At 39.1% G+C, this 14,961-nt stretch overlaps 1 protein-coding gene across 9 annotated transcripts in view; it reads right to left on the bottom strand.

Moving 5' to 3' along the window:
* otofa (otoferlin a) overlaps nt 1-14,961 on the bottom strand; it is a 115,098-nt gene that overhangs the window by 95,639 nt on the left and 4,498 nt on the right. For all 9 annotated transcript variants that reach the window (XM_075459662.1, XM_075459665.1, XM_075459666.1 and 6 more), the window contains exon 2: nt 11,551-11,609. In XM_075459662.1, coding sequence (XP_075315777.1) covers nt 11,551-11,609 — 59 coding nt within the window. The remainder of the gene's footprint in view (nt 1-11,550; nt 11,610-14,961) is intronic.

Here is a 14,961-nt window from a genome sequence, read left to right as displayed (position 1 = left end):
AGGTCAGTAAAGCATACAACACACCATGTTCCCAGTAGGAAGTCAACATTAGCCATCTGTTGATAAACACACTTTACTTTATGTATTCTAACATCATAGCAATAAATTGACTGATAGAGGTTAGACAGTAGGCTACTGGTTGTGCAACTTTAATGAGCCAAACAATTACCACAGTGCTAATGAGCTAATTCTTCCCAACAACCTTAACCACTTTTAATGAGTGAGAAAGTCATGTTAGATCTTAATGTCATTAATGCTTTCAAGTCTCTGAGTCAGTAATCTGGCATTAATGGACAGTCCAGTCCAGACAATTATTCCTATTAGGTACTCATTTCCAAGATCAAACGGAACTTGATATTTCAGTATGTTTAATTCAGTGTTGCCATGATTACCTCAGCAAACATCTATGAAAAGACTCTTGCACTCTGTAAGACTGTTTGTCTAAGATAGATTTGAGAGGCTTTGAGGCTGCCAATGATGGAATGTTTTTTGCAACAAAAAAAAAAAATAGATGATACATTTTAAAACAAGTTTAACTGCAAATCTTTGGCCTGATAGTAGCCAAACTTAAAGTTCCATTTGGCCGGTTAAGAATATAGTGATAGAAATTTGATCAAATAAATAATAATAACAGGGCAAACATGTCATTCCACTGGAGTATTCAACTGCTTCACTTTCATACCTGAGATTAATTAAGGCAAAAATGGTATCTTGTTAATTCCCAAACTCTTTTAAACAAGACTCCAGGGACAAGGTATCAACTCTCAAAGGAAACTTGCCAGATAATTGTATTCCGGTCATTTATTATTTCATAAAATGTATTTTCAATGACCAGTAAAATAAGGAATTTGTGCACGCTTTAGCTTTGTGTTCTCTGTGGGGTTTGTTTCTTGTAGGAACAGTTGTCTGTTTTATGTGTAGCAGTCACAGTGCCGTGTGGATTAAGAGTTTTTCAAACTTTGACAAAACCAACATTCCTGTGGGGGATGTTTACGTATGTGGATATAAACCAGATCTTCATTTTCTTTCCACAAAGGAAAAAGAGACAGAAACTGCCTAATTTACGTTCACCTTCTACCCTTTTAAAAGCTTTTTGGGAGTGAAAAATAAGCAACAGACGCTTGCAATAAAAATTGGGATAGACTCTAACGAACAAAGAACTCACTCTTGGAAAAGTGGGACACTTACTATCTTATCTGGACCATAACTCGAAAGTTGACACTTTAACACCCCTTTTCACCAGCAAACCGACCAGATGGCTACATACGAACTGAGAAGACTTCATAAGACTCACTTTTAGTCGAATCTTAAAACTATATTAAATGTGTTTGATAACCGTGTACAATTTCTTTCAGGTTTCCAGCTTGATCACAAGACGCATATAGAGACAATTTGTACAATTCTGGCTTAAATATTGACGAAGAAACAAACTTGTTGGAAAATGCCCAACCTGCCTGATGGAACCACATTGCCCCCTAGTGGTCTGCAGTGTTGATTAGTTGAACATTTAAATCCCAGAGGACTCAGTAAAATGGACAATATATGCAACTATTAACTTCTAACGATGTCCCTTCGGTATCTATTTGGTATTTGTTTGGTGTCCCCATTGTTAACACAGAAAATTAACATTGTGTGTTTCACTATTCATATGTCACGATTTCATAGATATTCATCTGAATTTTGAAAGTCATAATTGTCTTTATCATGTGTGTTATTTTGATGTCTTTATATTACAAGTCTATGTTATATCTTTAATCTGCATATCTTAACAAGATGTGGTGTTTTCAGAATCACCGAGACAAATGTTCTATGAGATGGGAGTAATGGAGAAATAAGAGTTTTCTTTGTCTAAATCCAGAAATCCCCATATAGCACAGATCACCTTACACAGACATGCACACAGTTCAAGCATGTCATTGGCTGAAAAAGTAGTGTAAGCCCCGCCTCCGAGAGTCAAAACCCGGAACCCGCGAAAAACACTCTCTCTAGTTCTCTCGTTTGCTGGCTCGCTTCAGGCGTCTGCTCCCTTGCTTCTTGCCTCTTGTTCCAGAAGGGTTCCAACCCAGAGTTTCAGAAGGAGATTTGAGCAGAGAACAGCTGCTCAGAGAGTTTTGGAGATGGTTTAAGCAGAAGAGAAGAGCTCACCAGAGTTTGGGAGTTTTCCCATAATCTCAGGAGAGAACGGAAGGACGTGTGGATAACGATGCAGCGGACGACCGGAGGAGACCCTCCAGAACCCAGTGAGACCCCGGAGACGAGAAAGAAAGACCCGAACAAAGAAACAGATTGAAATACTCTGAAGATGCACGTTTTACGTGTTTTTGTTCGTCCCTCGCCATCCACGTCCTTCTACGTCGCACGTCCTAACCTCCGCTGTTTCACGCCATCATCACCTTTTCCTACCAAGAAAGCCAACTCCAAGCAACCTTTTATTAATCTTCTGTGAACTTAAGTTCACTTCATCAAAGAAGCAACTGAGAAGTCCGCTAAAGTCAGCCACCACAGCCAGGAAGGCCCAGAGAGCGGAAGAGAAATCCCCTGGGACCCCGCGTGGCCGCTGCCGTGTTCCGAACCGACTAAACAGAACTTCAGCACAGTAAGACCGACCCGTTTTCACCTTAAAGTGGGTTTGATGGATGTCTCGAGGCTTTCACAGAATGATAAATTAATCCGAAATGTCAGTATTTAGCTTCAAATAGTCAGCCAACCCAAACTATTTGAATAAATCCAGTAACTCTCCATTCCCATATTTTATTTTATATTCACTAAGTGTTTTATATAATCACCCATATTCCATGCATCTCCTGTTTGTTTAAAGGTTCATGTCTAAGATCATATCATTGTAATAAACAGCTCATATATCTATATATATGTTATAATCACAGATTGTGTCGTATGCTTTCTTTACGTAATGTCTGTCCAACCAAACGAGAACTTCACGAAAGTAGCGAGATATGAGACTGAATATTAATTGATTATTAATTGAAAGATTAATTTAACACCAGGATCGTAAGATTTCGAACAGTTTTCCTACCTGACTGTGACTTAAATTAAGTCAAAACCTAGGTAGGTGGTGCCCTGAATTCGAGGTAAGGTTTATTTGAGACTGTAAGAACATCTCATAAATCCTTATATTTAATACGTATATAAATACCCGGTAACGCTGCATATGCATGTACGAAAACAGTGAGTGTACACTGTTCTTATCAGTGACCGACGACAGTCCCAGCGACTAACATATCCTTGTTGTTCCTTTTTGGCTGCTAAACAATGCACCCATCTCACTGACCTTTTAATAAAGGAAATTCTGCACCTTTGTTTTTTCTTTCTTTTTAATGTTCTTATTCAAAAAATGAAAACATTTTTGGTGTTTATTCTGTGTATGAAGGCTGCATGTGGACCCAAATGCAGTGACAGTTGAAGCAAGTAGATAGATAAACGTCACTGAACAACAAAAGGCTCTGCGGGACAACAGGGGCATCATCCTAAACTCCAAACAGAGTTGTGCAAAATAGCAGGCTGGTGAACTGGCAAGAAAAGCAGGTGAAGGTACTTTATGGGACTTGGTGTTATGAATAAATGCTCACTGGCTTATAGGGCACTTGAGTAAAAATGTCACTGAGTGATGTAAAGCTGCAATTTACCAACACTGGCACTCAATAAGTACACTGTGAATGAAAAAAGAAAATCTCACAAGTCTTATTTTAGATCTTGAAGGTTTCTGTATGGTAAACACAACTATCTCTCGATTCCACCTCCTAACCCTCTGTACTGTATGATGTCTAACTGGCACAGCAAGTTTGCTCATTAAAAGTGACAGTTCTGATCTCACTAAGAGCAGGTCTTGAGGCCACAGTGGCCAATCAGAGGGGCTAAATGCTCAGATGATCAGAGGAGGAGAAGCATTGCTGCTTTGATCCCTCATTCTCACATTGTGGAGAACAGACGAATGACCGGGTCATCCCCAGTTACCAAGCCCATGATTCTTTGATATCTCATGCTTGTTGCCATGGACACAGAGGATGAAAACACTTCCCCAATGATTAATTATGAACTGTATGTTCTATCTTCTACACTCACTCCCTTAAATGGTTGGGTGAAATATGACACTTTTACAGTAGAAGAATTCTCTGAGCAGTTTATTTTTATTTGAGTTGAAAGGCTTTTTGTTTTCTTATGATGATGCAGCCCTCTGCAGCCAGATGCTAGAGGCTTGGATGTACCACTAAAGGATAAAAGAGAAAATTAAAGGCTTTTGCATATACACCATTATGCATTACTTTTGCAGAAATTATGCTCTGCAGTCTGTATCATGCATATAGTCAATCACTTAGTAATCTTTTCCTGTATTAAATCCATAGTATCAATCCATCTGTCTTTCGAAGTGCTTAGTCCATTTTAGGGTTACTATCCACTGCAGCAGCAGGTCCAGCAGATGGGGATGTGCAGAAGGAGAAGCTCCTCCTGAGGCTCCTCAGCTGCTTTTGGGCCATCTGAGACTTCGAATCCCTACAGCAATCCTTGGGCCTCCTCTGTGGCTTCTGTTCTGCTTGCGTAAACCTCTAAATTAGGTGCCCAGAAGGTATCCCTTCACTTGCCTGTATGATCACAACTAGCTTCTCTCAGCTTGGTGGTGTTGGTGTACTCGTGCGTTCCAAACTTTTTACAGGATCTCTGAAAGGAAGCTCAGCCACCACCAAGAAAACTGATTCAGTCTGTTGCTTTTATGATTTTGTTCTTTCAGTTATTTTTCCCCAAAGTCCCCAAAGTATTAAGGTAGGGACATAGACTGCTAATCAATATTTTCTTTGTTTCTTCTGACCCAGCTCCCACTAAGATACAGTACGGTTACTGCATGATTTCATTAGCTGCACCCATCTTATGTTTGATCTTACAGCACCTTTTCCTGTCTATCTTAAACTATATAATGCAACACTTGAATTCCTTCACCAGGTTTAGACTGCCCATTCAGCTGAAGGGAGCATTCCTCTCTTTTCTGGGACAGAACCATGGCTGTGGACCTGGAGATGCTGATCTGCCCTCCAGTTGTATCACAGTCAGATGAAACCAGCTCTGATCAGACTGAGTGAAGCTGGCTGAAGTGAGCCATGGACAACCCTGTGGGGTGGTGTCAGAAGGACAACATCATCTTCAAAAAGCAGAGGTATAACCTCACCATGCTGTATGCCTCTTCACTGTAACACATGGAACTCAAATAACAGGATCAGAGTCAAACACAATTTATCGAAGTCAGACGTATATATTGTTAACATGTCTGACTTAATACCCTGCTCACAAATCTTTGAGGTCTAATGTCTATTCCAACTGATCAGAGGGAATTATATCAGATAATGACGCCATAATGTCTTGTGGGAAAAAATATTTGCTTCGTATTTAATGAAGGAAGTTTACACTTTCTGAATGGCAGTCTGTTGAGGCAGAAATATTTTGGAGCCAGCGACCATCACTTTGGTTTCAAAGGCAAATGATGATTATCATCAACCTCTGTTGTATTCAGTTTAGGTCTAAATATCAAATCCTTGAAGACAAACAGGTTCCAGTGAAATTTAGAACATAGTAAAAATTTTAATTGCTAATTGTCATTAGCAGCCTGTGATTATTGAAAGCATCTTAGATCTCTGATGGTGCCTTTGGGCTCAAAGAGCTGAAGGCTCACAGTGCTGCAAGTATTGTATCACTGCAGAATTCTGTTTAATATTCAGTCCTGTGGTTTACTTTTGTGAACTGAGCTGCCAAGAAAGGGTGAAGTCTTTCATTATTTCTACTGTATTGCACACCACGCGTGTTGTGTAGCTCTGCGTGTCTGACAGTAAAGATCAAACGGCATCACTGACAAGCTGGATCTTCTGAGGACCTCAGCCTTGTCAAATGTACTGAAAGCACTGCCGAACAGCCCACCCCATCCCACCATCACCAACTCAGGCACAGTTTTTTGTTCCCGGTTTAACTAACCAACCGTTTCCATTTCCATACCAATCCTGTTTTCTTTCAAATGTCACTGACTCTTCTTGTTCCAATCTTTTTTCATTCCTCTTAGGGCAATATAGCGTAGTCTATGTGGGAAATAAGATACAATGGATTTACCCATGTTACCATTAGTCCAGTAAAAGTCTGTCATTCATCCAGAAAGTGTGCTATAAGTGACAGACGACTCCATAAAATATAATTTGCTTGATTTTTTGGGGTGCTTTTTCTTATTTTGCAGAGATAACAGATAGTGCAGTAAAAAAACTTTCTTTATTTTTGGTGGAATTTTTATCTCCTTATTTCAAACTACAGAACCCTATTTATTCAGATAGGTCACATTATGCTAAACAATAACCTGCACTGCGAGTGAATTAATTCTATTCAATGAAAGTAATTTATTTGAAGAGGACATACATATATGAGCAAAAGGAATCCCAATTAATGTCAGACCTTAGGTGCTCTGATACGAAGCTCTTAACAAGCATTTCCCAAAGATTGATAACATATATTAATTACATCCTCCTCATACCAAAAAAAAAAAGCTTTATGAGCTGTCAGGGCATGAACAAGAGTGCCTGGTACCAGGATGTTGGTGATACACTTTGGGTTTTGGAGTGGGGTCTTTGTTGACAGGACTTGCTTCCTACTGATAAGATCTGCAACATCAGATGCATGAGATCCTGTCAGATACACAAAAAAGTTTAGGAAGGCGTCAGCTGTCAAAATAGAATGCATTTCAATGCTAGGATGCAGGTTTTCAGTAAGCAGTGTTGCTTACTTTATCTATAAGTGGTTTTAAGGTTATAGCTGACCAGAGTATAGAGATTTAACACCACATGATATTCCCTTGACAAGCCAAAATTACAAATGGTTTGTTGTCTCATACTGGGAAAACAATGGACATATATCGAGGTAGGAATGGTTTGAGAAAGGAGTTAAGGAAGCCATCTATGTTAAACTGGAAAACAACTTTAAACAAAGAATGCTGCCTCAGGTATCACCTGCCAAACACCTAAAGTGCAGCTACAACCATGTTCCTCATGTAGTTTTACAACCTTTTACTCCTTGGATCTGGACATGGTTGGACAGGCAGGTAAACAACTCAATCCTCCTTACTTTTTACACATAATTTGTTCTTATTGGGTCGAATATTACAGCAGAGAAACTTCACTTTGTCTTTAATTCTAGTGTTGGTGTTAACTGTGCCAACTTGTCCCCCACAAGTGATACTCATTACACTATGGGACTAAGGAGCTGATGCACAGGGGCTCACACCGACAGACAAATATACTGAAATGTATCTCTTTTCCTAATAGTTGACAATAACTAAATTAAATGGCAAAATATTTTCATTTTATTTTGTTAAATATTTGTTTGTCCAGATGTTTGTAATCCAGCATTCTTATGAAAGTATGTATTACAGGATTAATTCTTTAAAATTACATCCATTTTTGCTCACTTTAGCAGCCCACATTTTCACTTTAAGCTTCCCTCAAACTCCACAGGCAAAGTAAATATTCTCTTCAGTTAATTATTTATTCAGGATTCTGGGAAAGCACCTCCCTGGAGCAGTCCTGAGTGTTAAAAACTGGCGATGTTTAAAATCTATCTTCAGCACTGGCAGTATTCCAGCTTTTGTCCCATCCTGTAGCAAAATTTTCTCCCCGTACTGGTGGTCATTGAAGCAGCGCAGCTGAAATTTGACCTCCAGAGGTGGAAATCTCTAATACATGAAGCTGTGCTTTAAGAGTCTGTTATTCTCTCAAGTAGGTTATGGGATATGACCTTAGTATATTAGTTTAAAAACCTCACCCTGATAGTGATACAGTATGTGCTCATATAACACATAACACTCACTTGAACCCCTTAACTTCCTAAATGTGATTATCCATACATTCTGGGAAGTGAGTTGGAAGTGAACTCACCCACAGGCTTTGATCAGCCACAACACGCCCACGAGTTCAGAGAGCCAGTCATGCTGATTAAACTTTCAGTAGTATCAACCACAGAGCCCACAGATGAGAAATATTACAGCATCAGCCTTTTTAGCAAATTCCCAAAACATTAACCGTCAAAAGCTATTCACCAGCTATTTTAACAAATTTGACTTATACATAAAGAACTGTGATGGTGTTGTAGATGTAGTCCACAATTTGAAGGGTTAAAGTGACTGAAAAAGTCAGATTTTGTTTTTCCTTTGCCACTGGTCAACACTGATTTCTAATAGCAATGGCTGCAGTCTTCCAATCATGTTCAATTTTTCACAGCAAGAGGGTTCCAGGTTCGATTCCAGGCTGGTTCTTTCTGTGTCGAGTTTGCATGTTCTCCCAGTGTATGTGTGGATTCTCTCCGGGTACTCCTCCCACCCGCCAAAAACATGCATTTTAGGTTTATTATTTACATTAAATTCTCAAGGTGTGAGTGTGAGCACCCAGCCACTGGGGAGCACGAGCCAGTGTATTTCTAGAGCCGGTCCCAAGCCCGGATAAATGGTGAGAGTTGCGTCAGGAAGGGAGAGAGAGAGATCAACTCGCAGTGGTGTCCCCTGATAAAGGGAGAGGCCAGAAGAAGAAGATATCTCTCTCTAACATGCATGACATTATTACAACTTGATCGAGGATAGAGTCAAACACTTATACTGAATTTGAACAGATTATAGGATTAGCAGCTGCAGCCTGGTGGAGATGGATGCTTGGATGAATTTACATATTCATACATGAGTTTTGTGAAACGGGCATCTGAATGGAAAATGGACAAGATTCTTAAAAAGCTATGAAAAAGTAATATGATTCAAGCTTCAGATTTACATAATCCCAAGACTGCCATTAAGAACTCAGATATTGCATCCACCAAACTGTGAGGCTGCACCAACTGGAAGCCAGTGCTTACGTTCATGAAGTTTGCATAATCATTCCCAATGCCTTGTCTGCATAGTTTCAATGTCTTGATATCTTGTTGATAAACCAAAAATATGAATACTTATTGAATTCTCACATTTCCTACCTTACTTAAACACACATACAGTGGCCCTTTCAGCAGAAACTGAACGGAATCATGTGTCCACATGCAGTGCAGGACAAATGTTCTTTGCTCCAGTTATATCCAACTTGTGAGGGGGAAGCCCTGGTGTTCTGCAGCTAAAAGCCCCACCACGCAATGAATAATGAATACAGATTCCCCATCCAGTCTATCCGCACTAGTTCAAAGGCGCTCTGCTAGTTCATGCATAAAGCAACAAGACACACAACTCTATGCTAATGGCCTCAGCTCCAGGGGCTGGTCTGAGCTCACTGAGCCGTGCAAGCGTTCCACAGATGAGGATGAAGACAACTATGTGAGCAGGAATTTCTCCAATAGTTGCAAGGGTCAAGAAAGTGTGTTGTGTGTTGCACCAGCAGCACACAACACACCCACATGCTTATAAACAAAGCCTCATAGAGTACTGGAAGCACAAGCCGTCCCAAGGGAGGTCTGGACATTTCATTGATGCTGAGTGATGCTAATGATTTCTCAAGCTACGCTGGGCTGAGACGTAAGAATCGGGTGAGACTGTCAGAGGAGATCACAGAGTAAGACACTTCGTTCTTTACCCTTTACTGTAGCTAGGCCTCAAGTCTAATATATTCCAATAATGTGAATATTTCTGACACATTTCTTCTTTTGTCTGGCATTCTGTCATGCATTTCTCCCACACTATAAAAACAACACTCTCTCCCCAGGGACTGTAATATAAGTGTGTGTGTGTGTGTGTGTGTGTGTGTGTGTGTGTGTGTGTGTGTGTGTGTGCGCGTGTGTGTGTGTGTGTGTGTGTTGAGTGAGAGAGAGACCGTCCAAGTCTGTACAGTCATTTAGCCACTTTCCTGATTAGAATGAAAACAAAGGGACTGGTTATCAGCAAAGGAAGCAGCACTCTGCTTGTGAGCAATCAAAGAAAAAATATTTTTCTCCACAAAAACCAGCTGCTTAGAGATTATAAAAAGCTGTTTTCAAAGCTCCTTTAGGAAGGTACTGAATGTGTTTGAGGGGCTTTTTCTTTTCTTTTTTGCTTTCATTCCCTGACTTTACCCAACTACCCCGTCCATCTATTCTGCTTCTGTAAATTTCCTGCAGCCCTTCTCTCTTCATCCCCAGCCTTTTTTTCTTTCCTATTCCCACCTCTGCTCCCTTATGATACTCTTCAAGTTTCATTTCATCATAAAAAAAACAGTTTCTAAGTGTCTTAGGAGCTTATGGGAATCCGACAGGGAACATTTCCCGCAATCTGACAGCAGCCAGGTTGAAAAGAGACAGAAAAACTGGCAGCAGAGGGGCTCAGAGGAAAACACATACAGTATGTGTGCTGTTGCTCAGAATAATGTAATTTACCGGAGTTAAAGCGAAACAGTGAAAGAGTTCATTTCACTAAAGTTTTTAAGCTCAACCACAAGGTCTGGGAGAAATGCTGTTTAAGGTTCCAGCTCTTTCTCACTACAGCAGAGTACAACATGCTTAATTTGGTTACAACAGTGTTATGCACGAGCAGAGAGCTCTACCTCGCAGACTCTGACAGGCCATAAGTGGACAGGAGAGGCTGATAAGGAGATGCTTTGCAGGTCTTCAGTCTTTTGCAAGCAAGAACCAGGAAGATTTGTGAATCCGTGCAGTAATGAGGTGACACCACATGAGTCGTTGAGGGCTCAGTGGGTAGTTTGAGCACATAAGAAAAAGAAGGTTTTCTCTATGTGCTACATATTTCTCACACAGTCAACAGCAGAATCTCTAATTTGTTTGCTGATGTAAATGAAGGTGAATTAATCTTTCTCTTTCCACTAAGCTTTTCACCCCCTCCAGTTCTTCGACAATATATGCATGCTTAATATATACATGGTGTCAGGTCTTTTGTATAGGTAGAAAAAGACTGACATAAAGGAAAGATTTCTCTTTATAGTACATTATTTCAATCTGGAAGTCACAGGGCTTAGAAGTCTTATCTAACCAAATGAATTTGTAAGAATAGTTTAACAGCTGTTGTAAATTACACTTATATTCACGAGAACCAATTGAATTATTATTTATATCTCCTGCCATTAGTTTAGATTTTATTACATCTTTGGGATATGCCTGATAATGTCATTACGTTCAAGTTATTTCAACATGATATTAAAGAAAGATGCATGAGAAACTGAAGTTAAACGTGAAATTTATATCTATATTTCAAAAAAGAAACAACAGGAATTAAAGCACCAAATACGAGTGAAAGTGAAATGTTTTCTATGGCTCATAACATCGATAGCTCTTGTATAAACTGTGCTGTTCCTGTTCCCAGTCGTGTTGGGGTAAATGTGAAATCTTACCAGACTCATTCATCTTGTTTCTAAAAGTGACACACATTCAATATACGTGTAAGTTTCATTCATGTGGACACTTAATTCCAAGTCAACCACAACCATCATTCTGTCTGCTAATTATTGACTTTCACCTCAGTTCGTGAACAATAATTGCAGCCTGCAGTGAAATCAGCAAATTGTTATCTTAAAATTGCTGTGTGGTGATTTATATGATAGAGCAAATACAGATACCGACCTCATTAAAGTGAGCCACATCCTCACAGTTTTCTGCTACTCGGCTGTAGAAGGGCAGACCTGGAAGACAAGGTGGAATTTAGTGGTTAAAAAACATTGTAATTACTGCTGTCTCACTTTCAGACATAGCTTGTTTTAGAAGTTAATTCTGTTTATGGCTTTTGTCACAAAAACAAAGCTCTAAAGTTGAATTTTTTACATAAAGACAATTCTTTTTTCTATTCCAAGTTTAGATATTACATTTTTATTATTCAAAAATGGTATCGTCTGTAGAATATGCTAATTTGCATAAATTAATTAACTAACTAACAGAAATCTAACCGTTGGATGACATGATCCGGAAATGCTGCTGTCTTCTCTGGGCCAAAGGTAATTTAAGATGGACTGAGGCAAAGTGGAAAACGGTTCTCAGATGAATCAAAATTTGAAATTCTTTTTTTAAATCATGGACGCTGCATTCTCTGGATTAAAGAGGAGAGGGAGGATCCAGCTTGTTATCAGTGCTCAGTTCAAAATCCTTCATTTCTCATGGTATGGGGGTGCATTACTGGCTATGAAACCGACATCTCCCACATCTATACAGGTTTCAGAACAACATACTGCTCCCACCCAGATGGCTTGCTTTTCAGGGAAGACCTTGTATATTTGGTATGCAAAATTTCATATCGTATGCTTTCTTGATAAAAACATTTGGCACATCATGAAATGTAAACTAAGAAGAGTCAAGACTGTTCGGCAGCTAGAATCATATTAAATAAGATATATATCAAATTAACATATCAAATAAGGATTGGATGACTTTCTGCTCAGTCAGATGTTTACAAACTGGAGTTAAAAGTAAAGGGGATGCTATGCAGTGGTAAACATGGACCTGTCCCAACTTTTCTCTAACTGTGTTGCTACCACCAAATTCAAGATGAACTATGTTTTCTGTGTTCTATTGTGAATAAAATATTGGATTACAAGATTTGTAAATCATTGCATTTTTATTTATTATCTTTTTGGGGAATTAGGGTTGTTTATGATCACTTAACCATCTCGTGTTACCATTTTGTTGCAAGGTTAAGTTTGCTGTCCTCTGCCACCACTGTCAGATTGTACATGTTTTTTTGAAAAACTGTGCGAAGACAGTGTGAAGTTTAGTAAAATGTAAAGGATCGTATTGTCATCTAACATCTGCTTACTTGTCTCGTAGAAACCAATTACAAAAAAACAAATTAATGACTTAAGCACCTGACAAATGCAAATGATACAGCTGTGGAACCACAGGAAAGAAATGCAGACAATTAAAGAACTACTCTATGACTCTGTGTGACAGAGAAGAACCAGAGAAACATAGACTGCTGCTGACAAGATCAAAAAACAAGATTTTTTTTCCCATAGTGAAAACAATAGAAGTACAGAATTTAGCCTTATGTAAGGCAACAGTAATATGTTGTTGTAGTGTTTATTGGCTCACTGCGCAGTGACCTGACTCACTCGCTTGTGCTCACCTGGTTGCTTTCTGGCACTTAATGAATAGTCCCAGATCCCAATGTTCATCCTGCTTTGTTCTGTTTGTCTGCTTTGTACTCAAAGCTTTATGTGGGTGCAACTGAACACATCAGTTACACAATGCATAAACATACAGACCTACAAAGTTAATCAGGTCCCTGACAGTTTGGTTTTAACAATACGCTTGAATGAAAAAAAAACACATTTCTGCCCAGCTCTGATGTTGTCAATATCATGTGCTGAAAGGACACATTTATCAGAGCAGAAAACGTGTGTGCCTAACCCAAAAGGATGCACACATGTGGAAGAGTAAAGCTGAAAAGATATTATGCTTCATCAAACCTCATCCTCACATTTTACCAGTGCAGGGAACCAATTTTGACACTCTTTGCATGTGTTCCCATCTCTCTTTTCTCACCACTCCTACACTCTGTACAACCTTTATGAAACCCACATCCTTTTGAAGCAGTTTTTAGCTAAATAAACACCACTTCAGTGTCAGAGTGGGAGAGAAATACAGAGACAGCATTCCTCCTACATTATTGATACCAGTGTCACTTCTGTCATCCAAGTGTTTTCATCTAACTGGAGATGTGGGTATAGAAAAGTAGACCATATGAAGCTTATGTAAGGTAATGCACACCAAACTAAAGAAAACAAAAACGACATCCTGTCAATCAGCTTGCTTATTTGCAATGTTGAGACAATGAGAAATAACATGTTAGACAGAAGCAAGAAGAGAAGCACTAAAAGAACTGACCACGAAGAAAGAAATGGAATGAATACATAATTCCTTTCAAGCAGATAGATGGACATTCAAAGAGTAAAAAAGGAGGTGGAAAACACTGTCAACCACTCAAATCAACACAACTGAAACTGAAGAGACCATAACGGGGCTCGTTGGCACACTTTTGCCTGTTTTGATCAAGAATGAATTGGAAAAAATAGATGAAAGCATCCATTGAATTTTTTTGTCTTGCCAGAATGTAATTAGTCTGTTGTCTGCCTGCCAGTGTGTCATCTTTGTTGCTTCCCATGTTGAGTTCATTTTTGCTTTAGTCTCTGATTCATCTAGGATTGAATGATACAAGAGAAACAAGAGTTTGTTCAAGAGTAATGGAATATCTTAAGGCAAACAGGCTGTTAGATATTTTTCCATTAACTACCTCACAGAATATAAAACCAAGAGCTATAGATAACAGCAAGACTTCATCAGTTACTTTTCAGGAAATCAATTAATTTTTGACTCCATGTCTTTGAGGCAAACTTGCCTCATTGAATGTTTATGCTGTCAAAAAATGATGAAATAGATTTAGTCGGACTATAGCAGGAATGCCGTGTCACATTTTAAATTATGTCTACATTGTGGTGAGTGCAGCTTTCCTCACCTGAAAAATGATTGATTATACACGCTGCAGAGGCGATTTTTTTGCAAATCTTGATCTAAGTTACAATTCAAAGCAATCATAGGTATAGCTGGAAAAAGTATGTGAATCCCTCAGTTAATGACAAAACAAACACACATAGATAAAGGAGCCAAGAGTTGGGTAACATGGAATACAGTCAATGAAACAAGACTGGAGATGTGGGTTGGCGCTACCTGACCTATAAAAAACACTGACACTGTCACGCCCATGGGATTTTACCCATGTTTTTAGTTATGTTTTATCATGTTTTAGGTTATGTTTTGGTTCTTCAGTTCATGTTTTACCATTTGCTTTTCCCCTCACTTCACATACCTTGCTCATTAGTTTCACTCACATCACCTGTCCATTGTCCCCAGCTGCACTCAATCACAATCACCCAGTTCCCTATTTAGTTTCCAGGCTCCCCTGTCCTTTTGGCAGATATTTACCTTGATTACCTGATTTTCACCCCTCATGCAACGACCCCACGTAAAAGTTAAGTATTTATCCAT

This window comes from Odontesthes bonariensis, chromosome 24, assembly GCF_027942865.1.
Source record: "Odontesthes bonariensis isolate fOdoBon6 chromosome 24, fOdoBon6.hap1, whole genome shotgun sequence".
In the NCBI taxonomy this organism is placed as follows: Eukaryota; Metazoa; Chordata; class Actinopteri; order Atheriniformes; family Atherinopsidae; genus Odontesthes; species Odontesthes bonariensis.
The sequence above is the reverse complement of the archived record's forward strand: the minus strand, read 5'-3'. Positions and strand labels throughout refer to the sequence as shown.